We start from the raw sequence: 27,113 nt of genomic DNA on the forward strand, positions 1-27,113 counted from the left end.
GCTTCTCTTCTGCAGTTCTTTCTGGTCATTTCTTAGCTCGGTCAGCCATTTTAAATGTCTACAATAACTGCGTACCAGTTCTCTGGAACTCCATATCTAGTCTGGGAGGCCCTACCACTCAGGAAAAGCTTGTTTTATAAAGGGCCTGTTCCTGAATTAATGAAAATTCAGCCATCAGTTTTGAATTCTTATTAGTTTTTCCCTGGTGAATGCTTCATTTTCATTCCATCAACACCTCCTGATCACTTCCACCATGTATTTATCATCTTCCTTTGCCTTCATTCCCACCCAGTGATAACTCATCTTTGAATGCAGCTGGGCTGTCTGTCACAGAAGCCAGAGTTATGTTGAGGGGTCGGAAGGCTGTGGCCGGAAGCTTGTGAAACTTCTGTTCATATACTTGGCTTTCTTTGAGCAGTTCAGTTGAACAGGGAAAATCCTCCTTTGGTTGTTGACTGCTGGAAGTCTTCTTTGTCTCACAGAAAACCCCTCCGAGACCTAGGCTAGCTGAGCCAGGTTGACATGGGGCACAGTGGTGGCTCCTCACTCTTCCCTTCTCTTTCCAAGACTGGTCCCCATCAGGCACTAAATACCGAATATAGCATCCACAGTAATTGTCCTTCAGCCCTGTCTTAGGGTTGCTGTTGCTGTTAGGAAACAGCGCGACCAAAACCAACTTGAAGAGGAAAGGGTTAACTTGACTTAGGTATCCTGAATCATAGTCCATTAAGGAAAGCCAAGACAGGGACTCAAACAGGGTAGGGACCTGGAGGTGAGAGCTGGTGTCAAAACCGTGGAGGAGTACTGCTTACCGGCTTGCTCCTCTTGGCTTGCTCAGCCTGCTTTCTTATAGAACCCAGGACCACCAGCCCAGGATGGCACCACCCACCATGGGCTGGGCCCTTCCCCATCAATCGCTAATTAAGAAAATGCCCTACAGGCCTGCCTACAGCCCCATCTTATGGATGCATTTTTCTCAGTTGAGGATCCCTTCTCTCAGATGACTCCAGCTAGTGTCAAATTGACATAAAACTAGCCAACCCAGCCCCATTTCACTGACCATTTAGCCAAAATTTTAATTTTTAAAATATTTGAGAAGGGTGGATGATGGCAGATGCCAAGACGTGACATGTCTGTTCATGTGGTGTGTGTGTGTGTGTGTGTGTGTGTGTGTGTGTGTGTGTGTGTTGTAGCTGTCTGTGCACATGCAGAAGTCAACTTCAGGGATCTTTATGGTTTTCCACCTTTTATTTTGAGACATGGCCTCTCAGTGAACCTGGAACTTCCTTCTGCTAGGCTGCTGTCCAGAAAGACACCCTCCCCGTCACATCTGGTTCCTGCCTCTACCCCATCCCATGCCCAGTGAGTTTTGAGTTGCAAGCTTCATAAAGGTATCTGAGATAACTGTCGTTGTTCCTGACACATGGACACAGCTCATAAAACATACACTACCCTCTGGAGCTACTGCGCTTTAAAAAAAAACTGTGGCTTTTTTGGCTGGGCGTTGCAATGTTTGGAGGGAATAAAATACCGAAATACTCCCCAGGTTTCTGAGCTGTGTCGGGGCTGCACAGCAGCCACAGAGCCCGACTTTTAGGATGGCTTGGGAATGCAGCGCTGTAAGAATCTGTGAGAAACGTATCTTTTCAAGGATTGCCACAACTGCCCTGCCTGCTCTGCCCTATCTCTGAGGGTTGAAATCAGCTCATTTTGTAGGTTTTTGTTTGTGTTTGTTTTGACAATTGGTCATTGGTCAGCTTATGAGATTTTTTTTTTTCTTTTTCTTTTTCTTTTTCTTTTTTGGTTTTTCCAGACAGGGTTTCTCTGTGTAGCTTTGCGCCTTTCCTGGAACTCACTCTGTAGCCCAGTCTGGCCTCAAACTCACAGAGATCCGCCTGCCTCTGCCTCCCAAGTGCTGGGATTACAGGTGTGCGCCACCACCGCCCGGCTGAGATTTTTTTTTTTCAAGCTGGAGATTGAACTCACATGCTACAGACATACACGCTCAACCACCTTGCAACTGACCACCATAAGCTTCCATCTTGACGGTGCACGCCAGTGATTGTATTAGCCTTTTGAAGATTGTATTGATCTTCATTCAAGCTGTATTGAATGGGGAAGACCAGATTTAACATCTGGTTCTCTTGAAAACCAAAACCAAACTTCATTTCCTATTGTTTACCAGTTCCCACCATGGTATGGCCCTTGTGCCCATGAATCATTATGGGCAACCAGTATTAGGTATCATTCAATGTAAAATCAGGAATATTTGCAACATCACATTCTTCAGAATCTCACCATATGGGAACAAGAGCCAAGAAGAAAAGAAACCCTTAAAGTCATCGGTAACAGTAAAAACAATCGTGGAGTGGCAGTCTTTTGAGTATCCCCTCCCCCAACACACACACACACACACACACACACACACACACACACACACACAAATTATGGCCTAATTAAGTAGTGGCCGGTAACCATTCCTGGAAATCCGACATTGGTCTTGAAAGCTGATACAGATTAGCGTGTGTGCCCTGGGCGAAGCCTCGCAGTTTTGAAGAATGACTTAACTACAGTAGTGCAAGGGAGGACCAGGCAGTGTGGTCCAGGTGCTGTTTCACTCTCAGACGTCCTCCCGCCGAGGGTGGCTTTTCTGTTTAAGGTTCTGCATTCAGAACACCCACTGCACAGCGCCTCAGCCTTTCTCTGGATTCCCTCCCTGGAAATCGTCCCCCATTCCTTTAGGACCGTCTGACTGGATGCCAGATGGTTCTGATTCTCTTGACGTTCCCTCAAGTTTTGTTGTTGTTAACATTTCTAAATCTTCATAAGACAAAAACATTTAAATGTCTAAAGTGTGTGTACATTTTAACGTGTGTGTGTGTGTGTGTGTGTGTGTGTGTGTGTGTGTGTGTGTGTGTAAGAGGAATCATGCACATCTGTCCTTTGGTGACAGCCTTATTTCACTTAGCATAATGTCTCCTGGTTGGTCTGAGCTGTGGTTTGTGTCATAGTTTGCTTTGTAAATTGTGTAATAGTCCATTGTACACGTGCCACACTGTGTTGTTCCTTATTTGCCAGTGAACATTGGGGTGGCTCCCCCCCTGCTGTGAATAATGCCACAGCAATCATGAGTGTGCAGATGTATACTCATATGAGTATGATCACTGGCTATGAAACCAGAACTTGAATTGCTGGCTCAAATGCTAATTCTGTGTTCAATTTTTTGTCAGTATTTCTGAGACATTTTCTTTCCTTTCTTTTCGAGACGAGATTTCTCTGACTCGCTCTGCAGATCTGGCTGGCTTTGCACTCAGAGATCGGCCTGCCTCTGCCTCCCAGGTGCTGGGATTAAAGGCGTGAACCATCACCTCCTGGATTGCTGGGGCATTCTCTATGGCTCTTCTATTTTTTTTTCTTCTTTTTACGTAGAAATCAATGCAATATTTTCAAAATGATTGCATTGATTTGATGGGTTCCTTTCCAGGCAGAGAACATCTTTCTGTAGGCTTGTCTTTTGTGATCATATTCTTTGAACAGATTTGAATGTCTAAACTGCGATGTACATTTCCAGTCCAATTAAGTCTATAGAGATGTGAGCTCGGGCAGGCTATGAAAGAAGCCCGAAGGGAAATACAGGATGTTCTGGGCTGTCAAGTAGAAGGGGACACAAAGTTTCATGAAAGATGTGGCATTGAAGACAGGCTTTGATAAAGGAAGAACGCACCTCGGTGTGGGAATATTCTAGTGTATCCTGAGAAATCAAGGAATGTCTCGAGGTAGTTCACAGTCACCTTCAGGGGTTTTGAATGGTAGGCTAAGTAACCATTTAGTTTGTAGGTCATGAAATAAGAGATACTTCAGTCCCAGGTGGAGTCTTGGGCAATGGGTGGGCTGCTATCCAAGTTGGAGATCGGAGCAGCAAAACCCACAAAAGGTGTTGAAGTGAGCTGAGGGGTCTGGGAGGCAGATGTGATGTGACCTGGAGTGGGCTGGGAGGCAGATGTGAAGTGAGCTGAGGGGTCTGGGAGGCAGATGTGATGTGAGCACCTTATATCTCTCCTGTTGGTGTCATTTCCGGGACCATTTGGAATGTGTGACATTGATTTAAAACATACAATTCTGATTGACACCTGATGTGCTGACGTGTGGTGTCACATGCACATTGGATGTCTGTGGGGACTCAATCAAATCATTAGGACTATCAGTGATTGGAGAAAAAGGAACGCCTGGGAGCATTTGAATTCGCTAGCCTGCGCTCTGAAGACCCTTGCAGCTGGTGCTAAGCACTGGTTCACTGCATTGCCATCCTGAAGTGACTGTGGGTTACCCTTGGTGTGTCTTCGGGGACTAAATCCCTGTCCTGTTGTGAGTGCCCCCACCACAGAGTCGCAGGGCATTTTGAATGTGTAGAGCAGTTACTGTGAGAAAAAAGAAGCCTTAGTAAATATATATTAAATGCATGAAGTTTGGAGAATGTTCTAGACCCCGACTACCTCCTGAGCTGCCTGAGTTGACCTGAGAGCCTCCTGCAGTCCCATTGTGCCTGTGAGGAAGGCAAAGGGTGAAAGTCAGGTCTCTGTTCTTTTAGGTCCCCTTCTTCCTAAAGAAGACTCTTGGGTCTTATAAGAACTGTTTGTGGCGTTTAGTGGGAATGTCTGTCCTGGTTATCCATGACAAACACCAGGTCGGCTTGGAGGTGTGCTTTGATTGACATTGTCCTATGTGTAGGAGGCGGAGAATGCCTGCCCTCTTAAGTCAGAATATCTCTGAGGGTAGAACTCGGCGTTGATGGCAAACACAGCTGGTGTGTGGCCGCTCTGCTGGTGTCGAGACTTCCAAGCATCCTTGGCCACAGGACAGGAGAGACATGAGAGTCACACTGAGTGACTGGGTTGCCTGGTGGGTGCTGGCTCATAGGCCTGGTGTTTGTCAATGAGGAGGGAGACTAAGGTAGACTCTGGCCAGTGCTTATCCTCTTCAAGGCCTTAATAATGTAGTGAGGTAAGGGAGGGTGGGTCCTGGAACTCGGAGATCTGCCTGCCTCTGTCTCCTAAGTGCTGGGAAAGGAGTGTGCCACCACGGCCCATCCGTGTATGAGGTCAGAGGCCAGCCTCGGGTATCTTTCATTAGCAGCCATCCATCTTGGGTTTTGAGGCAGGGCCTCTCACTGGCCTGGAACTCTCCAAGTGGCCTCAGCTGTTGGCCAGCAAGCTCCAGGGATCTGCCTGTCTGTGCCTGCTCAATACTGGGATTGTAAATGTGTACCAGTCCCTCCTGTGGTTTTTGTTCTGGGTTCTGAGGATTGAAATCATGTCTCTGTGTCTCTATTGACTGAGCTATCTCTCCAGCTCCAAAATAAGTCTTTCAATGAGTCACAATTAAACAATGTCAGAAAAATACTTAAAATATGTTTATGGCCTTTAATTGGCTATTGTGCATCTCTCTGTGTCTCTGTTTCTCTCTCTTCCTGTGTGTGTGTGTGTGTGTAATATGTATGTGTCATGTTTTGCAAATGTAGAGACCAGAGATGGCATTGGACGTCCTTTTCTATTGCTCTCTACTTCCACTTTTGAGACAGGGTCTCTCACTGAACATGGTGGTCGGTCACTGCTTGGGTAGGGTGGCCAGCCAGAGAGCTCTTAGGATTTGCATGTCTTTCCCGTCTACCCCAGTCCTGGAGCTACAGATAGGTGCTGCCAAGCTTTGACTTCTGAAATGGGTTCTGCGATCCTAACTTGATTCCCCACACCTGGTAACGGACGCTTGATTGGCAGAGTCATCCTCCCAGCCCCTTGCTTTTGTTTTGAGATAAGGTCTCTGTGTGTTCAAGGCCGTACTGGAACTTGTCAAGTTAGACTTGGGTTGGCGTTGAACCCATGACCTTCCCACCTCAGCCTCCTGAGTCCTGGGATTCCAGGTATATGCCCCCAAGCCTGGTATGACATATATTCTTACATGGCTTTTGTCTGCCTAAATTACCACAGTCTAGTTCAGGTCCAGTTCACAAAGGATGTGTGCCCATTGTTTCGTACCACGTGTTAGTCGTTGTCATGGGCAGATAAAAACTGCTTTTTTTTCAGATATGAATTCCTGAGTGCTTTAATACATATTTGGTCTGACAAACTCCCTGATGAATTAGATACTTTCCTTCCTTCCTTCCTTCCTTCCTTCCTTCCTTCCTTCCTTCCTTCCTTCCTTCCTTCCTTCCTTCCTTCCTTCCCTCCCTCCCTCCCTCTCTCTCTCTCTCTCTCTCTCTCTCCCTCTCTAATTCATTGTGTCCTTCGCCTCCCACCACAAAATAAAACAAGATGAAATTTAAGAGAAAAAGGGGGGAAGGGAAGAAGGAGAAAAGCTGTCGTGGAAGCGGCAGTGTGACACAGTGAGTTGTGCAGTGAACCCCTGGTCTACAGAGTGAGTTCCAGGTCAGCCAGGGCTACACTGAGAAACCCTGTCTCAAAAACAAACAAAACAAAAAAGACTTTGTAAATCCAGCAGAGGTGTGTTTTCCATTTTAAAGTGAGTTGGAAGCCTTGTGTAATAAATATTTTTTGCATGCTTTATTTTCAGTTTCCCAGGTAAGATTTGATATGTGGACAAAACATTCACAATTTTGGGAGCAACAGTTGAGCTGTGGGATTGCTCTAAGAAGAGAAACCAAGGGCGATTCGCTGCAAAGCCTCCCCTGCCTTTAGGGCACGCATTTTACGCTCTCATTTTACCCGAGTGTCGTGTATTTAGTGAAAATTGGCTGTTGTTACTGTCCTTGCTGCCTGTCCCTGGGCCTTTGGTCTGTGATGGCCTCTGTTCTCTTCTGCCTTTGAGCCGATCGGATCATAATGGTGATGGGATTAAAGCCATCCCCACCCCTTTGCCATCTCTTTGATACATATTTCACATTGTTCTCCTGTGCCACAAGGCTATTCTGCATTGATGTAAGAAGTCGAAATTCAGGAAGTTATTGTGCTGGTCTTTTAAGATGGGTTTTATGTCTCTGTTGTGTCTTTGTCCATCTTAAGAAATGGTGAAAGTCTGAGAATTTCACCTTTTTCTTGGCTTGTGCTCTCTAGAGATAAATTGGTTAGAAAGTGGTACTTGGGTCTTTCCCTCTGTTTATGTCTTTCTGTCTCCCAGTGATGGGGTTGTGTGGGAGATGCCATCACCGGACTTGAGGGGAACTTCCTCCCTGGAAACATGCTCCAAGGCAGTCTATAGTTGTACCTCACCAATTTCCTAGGTGTTTCTAAAGCCAGCTGAGTTGACAGAATTAGTCATTGTACCCACATCCCAACTCTCCCTGAGAGCAGACACTGGATGCAGAACATGACGGACTCTGAGCCATTATGGGAACTCCCAGGCATGCCGGACTGTCATGGTAATCTCAGATACTGCTGGGTTCCCTCAATGGACATGTCACCTACGTCTAAGGGATTTGATTGCAGGACCCTTGACACTGCTGACCACTGATAACCTGCCTGTGTTCTCAGCATCAGAGTACAACCTTGGGAACTTCTGAACAGGTGAAACAAGCTTTGAAGCCACAGAACTGGACCTCAGGTTGCACTTTGCCATATACACAGAGCAACAAACAGTCATTAGGTCTCCTTTATACTATCCTTAAGCATCATGGTCACTAACGAAATGGACTTGCAGTTGGTTGAGAACTCTTCCTCAGTAACACCAGAAAGTGCTTTTTGGCTTCTAAGGATTTATCAATACAGCAGTAAATATTTGATGCATGTCTTAGTTTGGGTTTCTGTTGCTGTGACAAAACACTGTGACCAGAAAGCAAGTTGGGGAGGAACAGGTTTATTTGGCTTACACTTCCACATGTGGCTGGGCCTTCCCACATCAGTCACTAATTAATAAAATGACCTACAGGCTTGCCTACCGCTAGGTCTGCTGGAGGCATTTTCTCAGTTGAGGTCACCTTTTCCCAGGTGACCCTCGCTTGTGTCAAGTTCACAAAAAGAAACAAAACAAACAAACAAAAAAACCCAAACCAAAACACAAAACTAGCCGGCAAGTAAAAGTTGCTTTCTAATCTTAACTTGGCAGTTTTCGGGTTTTGTTTTGTTTTGAGACAGGGTCATACTTTGTAGACCAGACTGGCCTGTCACTCACTGCATCCCAGGCTAGCCTTGGACATGGACACCTCTGCTGCTGTCTCCTGACTGCTGGGATTACAGGTGTGAGCCACCACACCCGGCTTAAATTGTCATTTTATCAAGTGGAGTGCATTTTAAGAGGTCATTATGTTTGTCCAGTACTTTACCTAAGCTATGAGGTGTGTGTCCGTCCACGCATTCATGTGCCTGTGTATATGAGTGCCTGTGTGTGCATGCATGTGTGTGCATACATTTATGTGCCTGTGTGCATGTGTATGTATGTGTGTGCAAGTGAGCATGTACATGTATATGTATTTTGTGTGTGTGTGTGTGTGTATCAAGGCTCAGCAGCCTTTCACAAGTGAAATGAACAGCTAACTCTTGTCTTCTGATAATTATGGATGCTGATTCACGAGAGAACAGACTCTTTGTTTTTATTTCCCCTCACAGAAGTGTGTGCCCGTGGGAGCAGCCAGCTGCCTCCTTTATTTAGAGCGACCTGTCAGAGTGGGTGGGATAAGAGCCTACAGAAAGATGTGATGTGTGGTGCTTGGTGTATCCCTGTTTCATTTCCTCTTGGCGTTCTCTGTGTTCATGATTTGTCATTCAGAATTGTGATCTGCCTGCTATGGAAGCCTTCAGGGAAGCAGGCAGTCAGAGATCTGATTTGTTATGGGGATGGAGTCTTTTTCTTTTCGAGACAGGGTTTCTCTGTGTAGCCCTGGCTGTCCTGGAACTCACTCTGTAGACCAGGCTGGCCTTGAACTCACAGAGATCCTCTGCCTCTCGAGAGCTGGGATTAAAGGTGTGCACCACCACCGCCCAGCAAATGGGGCCTTTTTTGAAGAACCAAGTTTAGGAAGATACCTTCCTTCAAAACTCTTGCGGCACATTCTTCAAGTAGCAGTCCACTTAAATATCAGTGTCCCTTGTTCTTGGGTGTGTGTGATGTGTATGTGTGTGTACACATATGGAGATCATGGCTAGAGGACCATCTCGGCCCCGCCTGGGCAGCTTTGCTCTTCCCTTACCCGTGACGTCCTTACATTGCTAATTAGCTATAGTTGATTGTTAGCATTGATCAAGATAATTGTGAATCAGAATTTAAACATTTAATAGGATAAAACTAATGGATGTTAGGGTGAATAATGGTCTTGATGAATATAGAACTGTAAGGATCTTTAAAGAATAATTGGGGAGCAATAGAGGAAGCTGCTGATACGAACCTCTGCATACATGTATGTGCATGGATGTGTGTGCATGTGTACCCTCCCCCACAGGTGCACAAAGTCCCACTTTTTTTTTTTGCAGTAGATACCCCCTTTTGAGTGTTTTCTGTTGCTTTGGGTGGGTTTTTTTCTTCCTTCAGTTTTTAAGACAAGATCTCACGATCGTTGTCCAGGCTGACCCAGAGCTCAGCAATCCTCACGCCCCAGCCTCTACTCTACTGGTCAAGTAGGGCTTTGGACATCCTTTTAAAATACTTTTGTTCTGCTTCCGTTCAAGTATAATGAGTTTAGAATAGATCCTTTTTTTAAAAAAGGACTGTTTATCTGAAACTTCGGAAGTTTGAAAAAATTCTCAGGCGTATTCGTTTTCCTCGACTGAGATGAAAGGATCGTTCTGTAATTGTTTTCTCATGTCTTCCCTTTCGGTCTGTTCGCATTTTCTGTAACCGATTATACATTCTTTTGTTGTTTAATTTCTGCTTACTCTTGGTTTGGTTTTGTATTTTTTGTAGTCCTTGTTCATTGTTTTATGCTCATGTGGAGAACAGAACTCGTTTACTTCACTGAGGCTTTGGTAGGAGACCATTTCAGTGGGAAGATTGCTTAGTTGTTGTTTGAGACGGTCTCACTCTTTAGACCAGGCTGGCCTAGAACTCACTATGTAGCCCAGGGTGGCCTCTCACCTCAGCCTCCCCAGCACTGACATTACAGGCATGTGTCACCATGTCCAACTGAAATGTTCATAGTGACTTTATTTTTTTAAAATGCTCATTCAGGCAATGGTTTTTCTCTAACACAGAGTGTTCTCATTTGCACATAATTGCTCAGGTTTTGTGTTCCTTTGTCTGTCTGCTCTATGATCTGAGAATGTCTAACACATGCATAGGACTGATGTGGTAGGTAAATATTTGTGTTCAAACCAAGTTACTAGTTAGAAAAACAGGGATATAATTTAAGGAAATGCATGCATTTTTTTTAAATTCACCATTCCCTGGTTTGATAATTTGTCTCCTCTGACCTTACTTACTGCCCTGATTGTGTTTGAGTTTTATAAAGATAGCTTGTAGACTGGTAGTGCCTTTGTTTGTAGCCAACACTGGACTGGAACTTACTTGAACTTAGAGCCAGCCTCCTGCCTCAGCCTGCTGAGTGCTGGATTGGTCACACACGTTTGCCACAGTGCCTGGCATTGTCTCCTGAGGACGACACCCCTTCTCATTGCCACCAGGACAGCTGTGTGTGTTCACAGCTGAAGGTCAGGCCTGTGATGTTTGCTCTCACAAGTGGGTGGGCGGGGCATTGGTCCTGCACCTGGCAGTCAGGGACTCCTTCCCACGTGTCTTCCCAGCTGCATCTTATTCTGCCCAAACCACGTGGTCTCATGGCTTCTGGAGTGTGTCAGCATGTATAGCATGTGGAGGCCTAACTGAGGGAGGACCCCATCTGTGCAGCTGAGGGACGTTGTTATCCGCACTGTGTGAAGCGCCTCACGATGCTCTTGTGTTTGGCTCCTCCAGGCTCTTGTAAGTGAGCCTGATGAAACTCACTGGCTCACCACATTGTATTTGGTGGAATTCTCTGGTCAGTATTGGAGAGCAGATGTTCCTGTCTCCCAGGAAAAGTCTGCACAACACCTGTTCTAGACTTTGGATGCTACCTCACCAGCCCCAGGAGCTCCAGCTGGAGACCAGTCAGTAGCTCCTGTCCTGGGAGGTGTGCTGTTGAAAGGTGGAACAGCCGGCGTCTGACCGGTTTCCTTCGCCTTCCCTTTACAGTTCTTGACTCCAGGTTTTCACGGATGCTCCCAGACACATTCTCTTCTCTAAGCACCTGCCTGGAGACCCAGTGTAGAACCTGGACTCTTAAGTAATGCGTGTGTCTAACGAATGGCACTTGCACATGGGTAGCGGGTTTTGTAGAGGACGGAACGTCAGCAGCCGCAGGCTTTGATGCCTGCACAGATGCTGGCTGCTCTTCCGCCCAGAGCGGTCTTGAGCTCCGCCCCCACCCCCACAGCACTGCTGTCTCTAGTGATGCAGGGCTGAGGGTCAGGTCCAGGTGTCTCTGTGTCCGTAGTTCTCTGGGCACCAAGCTTGCCTTTGGGCAGGAGCCATTGTCTCGGTGTCTCTGGACATTGTATGGTGTCTGCTGTGTCTTTGAGCGGTTCCTGAAGCATGGAATTCCAGAGGGACAGTGACTTGTCTGTGTATTGTCTGTCTCAGGCTCGGGAGGCCCTTCCACAGTGCTGGCTGGGTGCTCTTTTGATGGCTCAGGGACAGAGGCCAATAGGCACCACGGGGACATACTTTAACGTGTGTTCCGTGTGGCCCAATAGGCACCACGGGGACATACTTTAACATGTGTTCCGTGTGTTAACATGTGTTCCGTGTGTTAACATGTGTTCCGTGTGGCCCCATCCCTGGGTGCATAGAGTTTTGTCACATTGCTAACGGTTTCCAGACACTTTGAAAGGTCCTGATCTAGAATTACAGATAGCTTACCAAACACTATGTGAGTCTAATAGTCACCCAGCAAACACGTTGACAGTTGGTGGGTTTCTTCCATTGCTATCTGGTGTAGAATACGTAACATCCTAAGTTACCATCTAAGTTACTGGAAAGAGACCCTCAAGATCTGCCTGTTGACATTTCTTCATAGAAAAGGGGATGGAGAGGGTCATTAGTCTTCACCTGAGATCCCCGACATCCTTCCTGCACCTGTCTCCCAGCTGTATGTAACTGTGTCCGAGGGGCACGTGGCCGCATGGCCTGAGGAGGGCTTAGAGTACATAGAGTGTGGGAGATTTCACTAAAGTGTGTGGGTGGGGGACGGAGTGCCGTTTGAACAGCTGCCGTCCCTGCTGGGGTGAGAACTTCTGGCTACTTCGGCGTCACCTACTGTCCCGTAAGCCCATTGAACTGGCCGTTTCTCTGAGCTGGACTTGGTTGGATCATAGTTTGCTTCCTCATTGGTGAGTGTGTTCAAACCTCCCCAGGAGACATTCCCGCCCTGGCGTTCTCAGTGGGTTTTGTGGCACAGAGCTTGACTGACAGACACTTGTGGGAGAGGGAGGGAGCGTTCAGGAGGCTGTGTGAGGGCACCTGAAAAGGCTGAATCATAGCGTCCCTGGACTTGTCATCCCACACAGGCGGTGGGTATCAGTACAGGCCCTGGACATCTGGATCTCATTCTCTGACTGCCACTTGGCAGCAGGGGTTCCTTGGGTGGGTTGGCTTAACCTGTGTTGCCTCAGTCTCCTCATCTGCCAGCGGGACTCGGTCCACCCAATGGCGGTTGTGAGGATTTAGGGAGTGAGAAAGGTCTTAGGCTTGTACTTGATGGAGAAGGTGCAACAGGAGTGTTGGTTGGGTTAAATTAACATCCCCCACCTTTAGGGGTGTGGCCTTTTTGGAGGAAGTGTCTCCCTGGGAAAGGGGAGTGGTTTTGAGGTTTAAAATGCTCAAGCCAGGCCCAGTGTCTCTCTCTCTTCCTGCTGCTTGAAGATCTGGACGTAGAATGCTCCACTACTTCTCCAGCACCACGTGTGCCAGCATGCCGCTGACGAAACCTCGGAACTGTAAGCCAGACCCAATTAAATCCTTTTCTGTATAAGACTTGCCGTGGTCATGGTGTCTCTTCACAGCAATAGAAACCCAAAGACCCCTCCCCGCCCCACACTATACGAATGATTAAGTTAACTTAATGGTGCATTCCAGACGGTCCTGGTTGGGGTTAAGCCAGGTGGCCCAGCTATTGTTCTGTTTTATAGAGTGGCCTCAGGTGTGTGAACAGTCCAGCCTTGGCTTCTCCCTTGAAGCAGGCTACAGCAACAGTGCACCATTTCTAGTCATTCATTTTTTGACATGGACAACGGTGTTTAATTGAATACCTCATGTGTCAACCAGGCTGACATTTAAACTTCCTCATTATTTCACAAGGGGTTTGGTTTTCTTATTATGTATATATTCCCTGACATTTCACTATTTAATTAATCATTGATTCTGAAGGAAGGACATGGTACCCTTTACACTCGTGTTTTATTGTGTCTTTGGATTATGGTAATACTGCACAGTTGTGACTCAAATAAGATTGGAGTAGACTGTCTCTAGTGACTTCGTTGTGAGGGGAGAGGAGGCCTCTGATTTACACTTTGTGGATTTGGCAAGCTTTAAACAAGTGGTTTTTGGTTAGTTAGTGACTATGACACAGGATATAGAAACATTTCAGTTTGCACATTACTTTCCTATTTGTGCTGTTATATTTATTTACTCATTTTTGAGGTAGGGTCTTCGGTCACTGAGGGTAGCCTTGAACCTGCTGTGTAGCGGGGGATGACTTTAAATTTGTGATCCTCCTGCCTCCACTCCCCAAGTGCTGGGATTACAGCCTCACACCGCTACGCCTGTTCTTTGCAGTGATTGGCTGGACTCTGAGCTTCTTGCTTGCTAGGTAGGCACCAGCTGAGCTACGTTCCAGGCATTGATTTCTTCAGTATTCTTTCCAGAGAGCGTGAAACCTCAACAGTCTTAGAGGTCATAAACGGGAAGCAAAGTTTTTATTGACTATTTCTTTATTAAATAATCAGCTTGCTGGGAATATGTTGGCTTGATTTAAAAGCAAACTTTGCTTTTTGGCGTACTAAAGGAAGTACCTAGTGCTTTTTGTTGTTGTTGTTTACTCCAAACATATGTAGTTACTAAACCTTCCATTTTCTCACGAACTGAAGGAGACACTTTTATCTAGGGCCTCTGAGATAAGCTCAATTACCTGACAAGTCAAGACAGCGAAATAACCTGCTGGGAACGAGATATGAGCTGGACAGGGCTAGACACTGATAGAGCAGTGTCTGCCCACTGAACCCTACGGCTTGGCTGTCATTCCCAACCTCAAGTTGATCCTGCACCCTTGGAGGTAACATCTACTCCCTTCCACTTCTCTGACTGGAAAGTTTTTCAAAATCACCAAACACCTGGAAGCAGCCAAGGCGTCTTTCAGCAGAAGGCTGGTTAAACAGTGGTCACCCGTTCAGTGGAGTAGTCCTCGGTGGCAGAAGGAAATGGGCGACCGAGTCACATACACCTTAAGATCTGAGGCTTACGCGACGAGGCCAATGCTGGCTTGCTTGAGAGTGGCCCCTTGGGCCGTATATTCGCAGGTTTGCTCCCCAGTTGAACTGTTGGGGAACAGTTGGGAGGTGTGGTCTTGTTGGAAGGGGTGTGTCACTGGAAGTGGGTTTTTAGGCTTCAAAAGCCCATGCCAGGTCCGGTGGCTTGCTGCCTGAGGGTTAGGATGTAAAGCTCTCGGCTACTTCTGCATCATCATGACAAGCTTCTGAAACCGTAAGCAGCATCCCCAGCTAAATGCCTTCCTTTATGATCATTGCCGTGGTCATGGCGTATCTTCACAGCAATAGAACGCCAAGACAGGCCATATACTGTGCAATTCTCATTAATGCTCATCTGGAGAAAATAGAACTCTAGACACAGAGTGGATGTCTGGGTGAGGTTTAGGGAAGGAAGGATGCATAGATGGAGAACAGATGTCCGGGCATAGTCTTCTGAATGCCACTGCAGTGGTACAGCAGTCAAACCTGTGCAGTGTGTGGCATAAACATGAGGCCCCAACGCAAGCACACACCTTAGTTAATGATCATCACTGTTGGTCCATCCTCCGCCCATCACAGAGTTACCACACTCAGGAGAGAGATGCACCGTTGTGAAGCCATATGAAGAGAAAAGGTGTATGGGAAAATGCTCCTGTCCAGTCTTTCTAAACAACTGCTGTGAAAAGAGTCTCTTTATTAATTACAGGCTGAGGCACTTGGTGTCCACGTGACTGTCTGCTGCCTCCGTCTGTCAACCACCGCGTGGGAACACGTAGTGTCCAGAGCGAAAGGGCTTTTCCTAGTCTTTGTCCTCAATTCCACTCGTCTCTCGTTCTCCCCTTTTTATTTTCTTGCCTCTGCTCACCTGGACTTAGGACCTGGCCAGCTCCTGCTCTGCAGTGGATGCTTAATGAAGACTGGCGAACACAAAAGTATGTGTATGATCCACTCAGGCCACCTGCCACCACTGATATTTAAAAAAACACACGCGTTTCTCCCTTTCCAATATAGTATCTCTCCAAATTGGTGGCCTCCAATTCACAGTGTTCCTGTGACCACCTCTCAGGCTCTAGAATTACGGGTGTGCACCTCCATATCCAACCTGTTCCCCTGTTTTCAGGGTCCAACTCAGGTGCCAGTTCTTCAGCCTGTGGGAGACGTGAGAATTCAGGACAGCACCGTGTCTGAAGTAAGCGTGCAGGCTTCACAGTCGGCTCGGAGCACCTGCTCTTTCTCGTCTGGTGTCCCTCTCTCTTCCACCTTCATTTCCTAAGGGCAGAGCTGTCTGGTGTGATGGGAAACAAATCACTGTTTCCCAAGCACTAGCGCATTTGCTGTAGTCCTGTCAGTGCCTGCGGGTGGTGATGAGCTCCATCCTTGTGACCCTAGGCGATATACCTTAGACATCAGGTACCTGTTTGTATAGATGTTGAGTGAGTAAACCGGGTAGCAGACTTTGCCTTCACTGTGGCCAGGCAGCCAGGGGTTGGGCACTCACCACACATTTGGAGAGGCTGTCCTGTGTCATTCCGGAAGAGAACCTTTTGGCGAGTGCCTGTGATTAAAGAGTGTGAGTTTGGCTCGGCTTAAGAAATGTGCCTGGATTTTACTGCCGAGACATCATTCTTGGGACACCGAGAGGGGCTGGCAGCTGCGGCTCCTCACAGGAGTCGGCTTGCACCTGACATGGTCCTCACATTGGCTGTCCTGGTTTGCCTTTTGCCAACTTGACAAGCTGGAGTCATCTGGGCAGAGGAACCGCCATCAGACTGGCCTGTAGACAAGTCTTTGGGGACGTGGTCTTGATTAATGGTTGATGGGGGAGGGCTCCGCTGCAGGTGTCAACCCTGGGCAGGTGATCCTGGGGCATATAAGAAAACAGGCTGAGTATGTCTTGGGGAGCAAGCCGGTAAGCAACATCTCTCCATGGTCTCCACAACAGTTCCTGCCTCGAACTCCTGTCCTGACTTTCCTTCATGATGGATGATGGACTGTAAGCTGTGAGAGGAGATGACCTCTTTCTTCCCCAGGTTGCTTTTGGTCATGGTTTTCTGTCATTTCAGTAGGAAGCAGATTAAGACGGGGCCTCTGTACCTGGAGGTGAAATAGAGCTGAAGGAATGTGGGTGATTAGAATCTGCAACTGACCATCTCCAAAATTTGAATTACTGCTTTTTTTTTTTTTTTTTTTTTTTTTCTGCCCTGGTTTCCTGATCTCCCGAGGGACAGAAGAGCTTTCATTTCCCAGTTCCATTTTGTCAATGCACATCCTTGGAATGCAGGAAGTGTGCTCCCTCACATCGGTGGGAGCGTAAACAAAGGTAGCATCTTGGTCGAGAGAAGGTTAGAGTGTAAATTGAAAATTGATTGGCATGGGTTGGCCTCTTTTCTTGCCATGATCTGTCGGAAACAGACAATTATTCAGTGTGTGTGGGAGTTTCCCTGGCAGAGAGTGATCTCTTGGTGAAGTGGTCAGTGTGTGTCAATTGGTCAAGGGTGATGGATGGGCTTACACATCTCGTCTACACTGACCCTCCTGGGACCTCTGAGCATCAGAGCTGTGCTGTCACCAAGCTGGTGAGGTGGCACATACCTGTCATCCCAGCACATGGAGCATTTGGGAGACAGAGGCTGGAAGGTCAGGAGTTCAAGGCCATTGTCAGTTGTGTAATGAGTTCAAAGCCAGTGTGGGGACTGTTGGATCCTGTCTCAAAAGAACAAAAATGAACAGTGATTCCCAGGCTAGAACCTCCATTGGAGCACTCAAAGTCTTATCAAGACACAGATCTGGGGGGCCTGGCTGAGATGGAGAACCCGTGTGTCTTACTAGCTCTCAGGTGGTACTGCTGTCTGTGACTCTCAGTGGCTCTACAGAGATGGCAGGTGAGGAGAGGATGCAGAGTGCATGTGCCCCAGAACCCCTGCCCTACAGATGTCGAGTCCACTGAAGAAAGAGACATGCTGTCACATTGCAGGGGACATGGAGCCCTCTCTGCCCCCCTGGCACCTGGACTCTTGCTGGCAAGGCAGGGAGAGGAGAAAAGCCCAGGCAGCATGTGGCTATGAGTTAATAATGCACAACTAACTCCAGGAAGAGGAGAAAGCCCCAGACAGCGTGTGGCTATGAGTTAATAATGCACATCTAACTCCAGGGAGAGGACAGTGAGGGAGTCCTCAGGAAGAGGCCTGCTGGAGTCGGGGAGGTGAGGGGGTGGGGAGAGCCTTGCTGGAAGGAGGCGAGAACTTGCAGGCTCCTGTCAGCAGGGCCCTGTGGGCTGAGCATTAATTAGTTCACGGGGAACAGTGACTGAAGAGGAGTGAGCTGCAAAGCTGGGTATCTGGACATTTTCCTTGGCGTTGGGCAGACTCGGGTTTTTAGTTAAGGACATGGTTACAACTGGACATTTGAATTTTTTTTCTTCCCTAGGGTAGGGATGCTGGAGACCTCACATTGGATCTTTCTTTCTTTCTTTCTTTCTTTCTTTCTTTCTTTCTTTCTTTCTTTCTTTCTTTCTTTCTTTCTTTCTTTCTTTCTTTCTTTCTTTCTTTCTTTCTTCCTTCCTTCCTTCCTTCCTTCCTTCCTTCCTTCCTTCCTTCCTTCCTTCCTTCCTTCCTTCCTTCCTTCCTTCCTTCCTTCCTTCCTCCCCCTCCCCCTCCCCCTCCCCCTCTTTCTCTTTCTTTCTTTTTTTTTGGTTTTTCATGACAGGGTTCCTCTGTGTAGTTTTGCGCCTTTCCTGGATCTTGCTCTGTAGTCCAGGCTGGCATTGAACTCAGATTCGTCTGGCTCTGCCTCCTGAGTGCTGGGATTAAAGGCGTGCGCCACCACCGCCCAGCCTCAAATTGGATTTCTTAAATAACATGTAAAAACTGCTAAAAATAGAGATGTTCCTTTTATTCAGTTTCCTTAGAAGTAAGTGTTCCCTAGAAATTTGGGGGGGGGGAGGTATTTAATTTAGATTTAATTAAAATGAATATTTTCTCTGAGACAGTCTCATGTGCTGCACAGTCATGTAGCTGGGGATGACCTTGAACTTCTGATGCTCCTGCTTCTCCTGAGTGTGGAGTTACAGGCATGCACCCCCATGCCTGGTTTAAATCAATATAGCACGTTACATGTTCTCAGTGTTTACTTGGTAGGTGAGGAAGATGGAGGTGCTGATTACAGTTGCCTTTTCTTAGTTCATCTTCCCCTTCCTGGCTGCTGGGGTAGACCAGCCGCTCAGAGATGGCCCCGTTCCTGGACAATCGGCAGATCCAAGCCGCCTCCCTTCTGAGCCACCTGGGTGGTATACAGTTTCTCTTGCTCAAATAAGTCAACCCATCTGCCAGAATCGCTACTGTTGAGCGCTCTCAGAACTTCTTATCACAGTGCCCGGGAGACGCCAGGCTGAGCTGTGTGGTCTCCGGAGGTGCTGCTCCTGGCAGGCAGAGGTCTGGTTTGTCTCCACCCTCCCCTCCTCCTGGGGCCTGGCAAAGGGACCAGGAACACAGGGTGTCTTTGTCCTGGTAGTTCCCAGCTCCCACAGGCAGAGCGGATGAGCGGAGCTGTTGGAGACAGATGCACACCCTTCTCACTTCGCGCTCCCAGGTGTCCACACACTTGACTTTTGTCCCACAGTGTGGCACAGGCACACTCCTTCGACCTCCTTGTGTGGCATCAAGAAATGTTCCAGGAGCTCCAGGTGGCAGCCTCTCCGATCCTGCCCATCTTCCTTTGGGGTTTCTCCTGTGAATAACAACTTGGGATGTGTTTTTCCTAAGCTAGAACTTGTAATTCGCTTACATTTAAAACTGGAAGGGGAATACTAACTATTGTGCGCAAATAATTCCTTGTCACCCATTTTGATTTAAAGGTATCCCTTCTCACTGACTTTATTTTATTAATTTATGTCTAGATAGGGCTGGAATCCTCAGCAGGACTAGGAAAGGAAAAATTATTTACTTATATCCTAGTAGGTAATATAGGGTATAATTTTGCAAAAATGAGGTTTTTTTATTGCATTTATTAATGTGTGTGTGTGTGTGTGTGTGTGTGTGTGTGTGTGTGTATGTGTGTATGTGTGTATGTTTGTGGTCAGAGGACAGCTTTCAGGAGTTGGCTTTCTCCTCTCAAGTGGGTCCCTAAGATGATACAGTTTGTCAGGACTGTGGCCAAAGCACCTTTCCCCGATGAGGCATCTCACTGGCCTGGCCGCGCTTGCGTGTGTATGCACGTGTATGTGTGTGTGTGTACATGTGGGCCTCATATGAAGGCTAGCGGGTGACTCTGGTGTCTTTCTCTATTGGTCTGTGTCATATTTTTTGAGGCAGGGCCTCTGGCTGATCCTGGGGCCTGCTATTTTGTCTGCTTGGCTCTTGTGTCCCACCCAGTGCTGTGCCTGGTCTTTTTGTGGGCTCTAGGGATCCAGACTCAGGTTCTTGAGCATATGTAGTAGGCATTCTTGTTCACTGAGCCATCTCCCCAGATCACTCTGTCTCACAAAATTTAAAATGTCTGAAAAAGTGTGCAATAAAGAACGAGTTTCCAGTCCTGGTGTTAGCCTTCACCAGTGTGCTGGCGAGTCTCTGTGCACTTGACACAAACTAGAGTTATCTGAAAGGCGGCAACCTCAGTTGAGGAAATGCCGCCACACGTATCCAGCTGTAAGGCATTTTCTTAATTAGAGATCAACGGGGGAGGGCCCAGACCATGGTGGGTGGTGCCACTCTGGGCTGGTGGTCCTGGGTTCTATAAGAAAGCAGGCTGAGCAAGCCACGAGGAGCAAGCCAGTCAGCAGCACTCCCCCATGGCCTCTGCGTCAGCTCCTGCCTCCAGGTTCCTGTCTTGCTGGAGCTCCTGTCCTGATTTTCTTCCATGATGAACAGTGCTGTGAAAGTGTAAGCCATTTGGGTTTATTTAAACCCTGCTGGGTTTTGTTGTATTTTTTGTGTTTTTAGGAGTGTCTTTACAACCTTCACAATTGTTTAGCTGTTGTCTTACAGTGCAAGTGACTTTTGAATGAACTGCTTTTCATTGTTTGGCTACTTCTTGTTTTCCTGAAGTTTATCTTCTAGTAGTTTCTTTTAAAAGGGTGCAAGTCACATTCCTCAGAATTCTCACCCGTTGAGCACATTAGGCTGCTTGTATTTGAGTGAATCTTTGCCCTGGCTTAAAATTTTGATTCTTCAAATGTCTGGGGTTGTTTCTGGCGCTTAGTCTTTGGATATGGCTATGGAGAAATCACACCTCTGCTCTCTATTTTAATTGCGCTTTCTGCTCAGGTGCCTAAATACTTTTTCATTTTCCAAGACCAGTGAAGTGTCTTGGCGGTGGTTCTTTACTTACTGTTAGAATGTGATGTGCGTTTAAAGAAGTTGACATTTTTCCTGTTGTATTTACTTATTTGAACGTTTGAATGTAGGTGCACACATGCTGTGGCGTGCCTTGTGGTGGTCAGTTTTTCCATCAATCTGGGGGTCCCAGGTACTGAACTTGGGTCGTGAGGCTTGGTGGCAGGTCCCACCTTTGTCTCCCCATCCCCAGCTTATCTTTCTGGAATGTTTTCCTAAATCATGCCCTAAACAACGTGTCCCCTTTTCTGAGTCTGCGGAGGCATGCGGATCATGTCTCATGTCTTCTCTATCTTGTTTTTCCCCATTTTCAGCCCCTCTCCTTCTCTGAACCACTCCCCTTGAAGTGCCCACCACTTCACCAGAGCACAGCTCCTTTTATTGCTTTCCATCTGACCCACATTTTTGTGAAACTGCCTGGAGACGCTTCCAAATCTCTAAGATCTCAAGTGGGTTAGGTTTTGGATTCTTTTAGATATTGGAATATTTTGGGATGAGATCTTATGGTCCAAACAAGGTTGCTTATCTTTCCATCTTATGCAGGTAGCCCAAATGTAAATTTTGAGTGTTTCCAGTCTCACATGGGGTCAGACTAGGACTTTTCTATTTGGGACATGATATTGGTGCTTAGGAAGTTTCGGATTTGGGCCAGGCATGGTGGTGCTCACCTTTAATCCCAGCGCTAGGAGACAGAGGCAGGCAGATCTCTGTGACTTTTGAGGCCAGCTGCTCTACATAGCAAGTTCCAGGGCAGCCCAAGTTACCTAGAGAGACACTAAAGAAGTTTTGGATTTGGGAATGTTTCAGATTTCGGATTAGGAACTTTCATCACCCTTGTGTGCCTCTGTGCTGATTTCCTGCTGGTGTCCTTGGTTTCTTCTAGGCCCCCATATGCTTTTGTGTATATGATCTCATTCATTTTATCAAGTCTCGTGAACTTACGATGGTATGTTTGGGCAATTCGGCAGGTGGAGCTGCATCGAGCTCCAGACCCTTCTGCCTCTGCCCCTGGTGTTGTTGGGATTACACTTGTGTGCCACCATGCCCACTTCCTGGCAAGAGTTTAATCTGTTGCAAGTGACATCTCTGTCATGGGTGATCTGACATTTGTTATGACTGCTTTCTTTTTTGTTTTTGTCATTTTGAGACATTGCCATGCTGTGTAGCCCAGGCTGGCTTCACACGTGGGCTTCGAGAGCTGGAGTTTCTGGTGTGCCCTGCCCTCTGGCTCATCCTCTCGCTGGCCCTCTCGCTGGCCCTCTGGCTCGCCCGCCCAGCATCTTATCGGGACCCACCTTCGTTAGTAGAGGAGGCTGTGTTTTTCATTTTGTGTTTTTTGTTTGTTTGTTGTTTATCAGGTAGCTCTCTGTGGGAATCTCACACACAGGAGGCTGACAGGGATCTGCCCCTGCTAGGAGGGGTTCTTAGAGCTCCTGGGGTGTGTGACGGGAAACTTAGGTGAAGCCTGGCAGTGTCTATGCTGTGGTCTCTGCCTTCCCCTCTTCCCTCTCCATGTGGCTTGCTCGTGGGGTTCCTCACTTGGTCCTGCCTGTGCCCAGGGAAGCTGTTCTGCACATCTGCCTCTGTCGTTCTGAGAACACCACTGCTGGTTTGTAGCCAGGGGATCCTGTTCTGGAGAACCCGGCTTTATATTGGTCTGAGATCTGCAGCTGGGACAGAACTTGTCAGGCATTTCATCTCTGGGTGACCTTCACTGAAGTCTGGCCACCCCTTGGGAGTCCAGATGTCTTTGCATCTCAGGGAAGGAGTGTGCGTTTTATGTTGTGCTCCTTATTGCTTTTGGGGAAGTTCCAAGAGGAACTCCTGAAGCAGGGACATTGTGGCACGACAGCTCTTGTTGGTGTCTCTGCCAGATAAAGTTTTTGTTCCTTTACTCAGTTAAAGTGACATTCCAAGGAGATGTGAGGAGCCAAGTAGCTTTGTAAGCTCTTAACTTTAGGTGTGGAATGCCACAGGACTGATACCTTGTCCTCTCCTTGACTGTCCCTCAGGGCATCCAGGCGGCTGGGGAAGTCAGCAGAGGCGAACAGAGCCCACGTTAATGTATGCACAGGGTTGGTTAGGCTTGTTTCCCGGAAGTCAACACTGCAGGATTGTGGGCTGCTTCTCAGTTGGGATGTCAGGCATTTGAAGCATCCCTGTGATGTTCTCTGGGCTTACTTAGGATGTGTCACTTGAAGCCTGTGACTGAGTTTACATGTGAATTCAACAGAGCTTTCTGTGTTCAGCAGCCGACCACGTTCTAGCATGTAAACAGAAAGCAAGTGTGACATCCTTTGGGAAATGACAATACTCAGAAGTAGTACAAGAATGGGGTCATCTGAGGGCTATAGAGAAAGGAAGTTTAGATACCAGGTCTGTAAATCATGCTCGGGTGGAGATTTAGAAACCAAGGTGCTGGAATGAAGACATTCATCTCAGGAGATAAGGACAAAAGACGTGTGTTTGTAGGCAGGGCTGTGGGGATGGGAGAGCTGGGAGGGTCAGCTCCAACTCCTGCACCTTGGTTGGGTGGAGGAGTGATGTGAGAATAGGTTCCTCCCTTCCTACCTGGCATCAGCTGCCTGGCTTGGGGCTCAGCACACAGTAACACACACACACACACACACACACACACACACACACACACACACACACACGAGGCTGGGAATGGGGAAGATGCACTTGACTGCAAGTGTGGTCTACCCTGAAGGTTATATTATTTTTAACCACAAGATATCAAATAACAACACATCCATGGAAGTAATTTTGCATGGTTTATGGAGAGGATCTTGAGCCCTGTTGACTTCATAATGAATACAGCAGCACCCACACCTGACTCATTGCGCACCCCTGGGTGTCCTGTCTTCCGCTCCACAGAAGATACCATGCTCAGAATTGTAGGTTGGCAGTCCAGTCTTGTCTCTCCCTAGACCACATAACCAAGCAGATTCAGGCAGGAGCTTGGTGAATGTTTATTTGTGGCAGAGATTAGAAAGACATCAGGTAACTGAGTAGAGTCTTCAGTGGGTGTGTAGGAAGGAGAGGGCCAGTCCTCCTAAAGCTGGTCTGTAACTGTTCTCTCTCATGGGACCTAGACTTTCGGGGTCGTATAGAAGTGAATAGTGGCCTCTCACGTCTCAGTGTGGGGTGATGGGGGTGGGAGAAGCAAAAGGCGAGGTGCTTCCTAAAATGTGCTCGTGTCCCTTCCTGATGGGTGTGGGGTGCAGATCCCAGTAGTTGGAGTCAGTGATGCGGATTGTGGGTGGGGCCCCATACTCTACCCTAGCGTCTTTGGACCACTCTATGCATATTGTGAGGTTGTGAAGGTTTTACCATGAAGGGAAAAAGGCCCATGAGGAAGTTCCTGGGAAACTTCTTGGGGACTTGCTTCCACAGGAGCGGGAGCTGATGAATGAGCTGGGCAGGGAACCTTCTAGAATAAGGCTTACAAGCCAGCTGGCTGTTCCTCTGTACATGTATGGAGGTCCCAGGACAGGGTCTCTCTTAACATGGGATTCACTCATCTGCTTGTGCTTAGCCTGTGAGCTCCAGGCCACTCCCGTCTCCGCGTCCCCAGGGCTGGGGATGAGCCTGGCAAGTGCTCTGCCAGCAGCCTTCTTCCCAGCCCCACAGCATCTTAGGTCCCCCACAAAGTGCTGTTCACTTTCCTAGAACGTCTTTCCCATCTGTGCTTCATGTTTCTTGTTTTGCTTTGTTTTATTTTGTTTTGTTTATGTTGTCCAAGGTTTGTAGCCAAGCTGAGTTCAGTTTTCCCCTCTTCCCGCACAGAGACCCTCCCCCTTTACAGTTGTATCTTGAGTTGACATCTTTCCTGTGCACTCTGGTGACACAGAGAAGCCAAATAGTGCCCTGCTGGCCACCAGTCCTGCAGCAGCCATCTCGAGCTTCGTGCCAAACTGAGCCTCAGTAGGTCCTGAGGTACAGAGAACACTCAAGATTCGAGGCCTCTTTAGGGTGTTCCTTGTGCGGTTGGGGGAGGTCACCAGGCTTAGCCGTATGGAGCGACTTTGGCTCAAACCAGGAGCACAGAATGGACAACAGCACCCAAGCTCTGCACTCAGTGTCCTGGAAGTGACATTTGACCTGATCTTTAAAGCAATTAAAGAACTTTCCAGGTGCAGGAAGGGTGTTCCGCCAGGGAGAGCCTGAGACAGTATGGGGGGAGGGGACAGAGGCGGGGGACCCCGAGAGAAGGGTGGACTACTTGGGGAACAAAGAAGATTGTACTTAGGTACAGTACTGTACCCAAGTGTTGGCAAAGCCTTGTGGCTTCTTGGGAAGGAGGGCTAGTTGGAGGGTTGGGTGGCAAGAAAGAAGAAAATGGCGACGTTCTTGCCATCAAGATGAGTTTCAGAGATGGAGAGCAAAGCCCTGGCCACAGTCTCGTAGATCTCTCTGTATGTTTATTTTCTCAGCTTATCGACTGGGAAGCCTCAGTGTGTGGCCCTCTCATCTGCAGAATGACCACATTCCTTAGTATGTGACCGAGCCCCTGCAAGATAATTAGTGGGTTTTAATGACAGAGCCCAGGTCCTGTTTGCGTCTTTCCCACCCGACTTTAAAGGTGTGAGAAGTAGAGCTGGTGATTGGAGACACAGAATGATAGAGTGGAACACAGCCGAGTCTATAGTATGAATAATTAAGAGCTGACCACGAAGCTAGAAAAGAATATGACATTCAGTATGCAAAAATGCAAATGAACGATATGGATCAAGATTTGAATGCCTCAATGTGCCGTTTCAGGCAGGTACACTGGCGGCTGCTGTTTGTGGTTCCTGTGTGGGGAAGGCGTGGAGGGCTCCTTTTCCTGGTGTAGAGTCTCAAAGCAGGAGGAGATCCTGCAGGGTCCCCTAGGTAGTTTTAGAGGAGTCCTTTCTTCTGATACATCTCTCTTGTCGTTTCCTGCAGATATCGTATAAGCTGCTTTCATCATGGGAGAAATAGAGCAGAAACCCACCCCAGCTTCACGTCTGGGGGCCCCGGAGAATTCGGGGATCAGCACCTTGGAACGAGGACAGAAACCGCCGCCTACACCTTCAGGAAAACTCATGACTGTCAAAATCCAGATGCTGGATGACACCCAGGAGACCTTTGAAGTTCCAGTAAGCCAGGGGTTTGTCCAAGGGTGTGGGCATCTAGACATGGGAAGGTCAGCGATGGCCCAGGGACATGAGATGTGTGGAGAGGATCTGTGTGCTCAGGTACCTCACTCCAGTTCTGGTTCTGAGGGATCTGTTTTTCAGATCTGTACATGAACCACCTGTACATCTAGTTACATGTAGAATGGCTTAGCTACAGTTTTACTCTGAGTTCCCAGACACAAATAGATGTCATCATGTGTGTATGTGTGTTTTATGTACTCTATATAGCATGCCTATATATATATATATCTCGTATAACTGATTAGCGTACATTATGTGGTATACCTACATCTAAAGATACGTATATGTCAACATTGCTGTTGGAGGGGAGGGTGGTGCTCTCAGTGGGGTGCGGTTTAATCTGTCGCTATCACAGGCAGTTCTCACTCTGGTGTGCGTGTGTGTTGGGCCCCTGTAACATCATCCTGACATGAGGAAATTGGGAGCAAGTGAGCTCATGGCCTTCCTGTATGGAGAGCTTAGAAACTCTTGGCCCAGACTTTCCATGCGGCAGCTGTGGAAACAAGAGCGCTGCCCCCCCACATCCCAGGAAAGGGACCGTGGGGGTAATGGGTGGAGTCAGAGGCCCTTAGCACCCCATGCTGTTGGTTGAGAGCGCTGCTCCAGATGCTCCCCAGCCTCGTGCTAAAGACTAAGGCACCATGCCAATTATGGGGGTGTAACCTGTTGAGGTCCCCAGAACAGAGACCAGCTAGAGCCCCCTCAGCACACTTCATGCGTCATTTTTTTGTGTTCTCTCTTGGCTACCTGCCACTGTGTCGATCATTGATTGTAGGGGAGGAAAACCAGTCTTGACTCCGAACAACCAACCCAGAGAGCCTTTTGGAACACACCTGTTTCTAATGTGGAGGCAATCCGTTCATTATTTCTCTTGGCTAGAGTGTCTGAAACTTAATAGTCGGCATTAACGGTGGTAACCCATCATTTAATCATTTATGGGATATGATTCAGTAAATTATATTTATTTCACAGAACATTGTTCAGGGAGTGTGAATTTAAGTGTTTCAGGGAAAGATAAAGCTCAGAATGGCTGTGTTTAAAGCCACCAATTTTATCACACATTGCAAATGGCCTTTGTACCTTTTTAATTTTCTTGCTGAGGAATTCATCTTTCAAGGACTTGGCCTAGGACTTCATATTCCAGTGAACAAAGCCACTGC

At 47.6% G+C, this 27,113-nt stretch overlaps 1 protein-coding gene across 3 annotated transcripts in view; it reads left to right on the forward strand.

The window, feature by feature from the left end:
- Nucleotides 1-27,113, forward strand: part of Farp1 (FERM, ARH/RhoGEF and pleckstrin domain protein 1) — a 264,856-nt gene that overhangs the window by 36,355 nt on the left and 201,388 nt on the right. For all 3 annotated transcript variants that reach the window (XM_076545576.1, XM_076545575.1, XM_076545577.1), the window contains exon 2: nucleotides 25,700-25,893. In XM_076545576.1, the coding sequence (XP_076401691.1) occupies nucleotides 25,723-25,893 (171 nt within the window). In that variant the 5' untranslated portion in view covers nucleotides 25,700-25,722. The remainder of the gene's footprint in view (nucleotides 1-25,699; nucleotides 25,894-27,113) is intronic.

This window comes from Peromyscus maniculatus, chromosome 9 (assembly GCF_049852395.1).
Source record: "Peromyscus maniculatus bairdii isolate BWxNUB_F1_BW_parent chromosome 9, HU_Pman_BW_mat_3.1, whole genome shotgun sequence".
NCBI classification, from domain to species: Eukaryota; Metazoa; Chordata; class Mammalia; order Rodentia; family Cricetidae; genus Peromyscus; species Peromyscus maniculatus.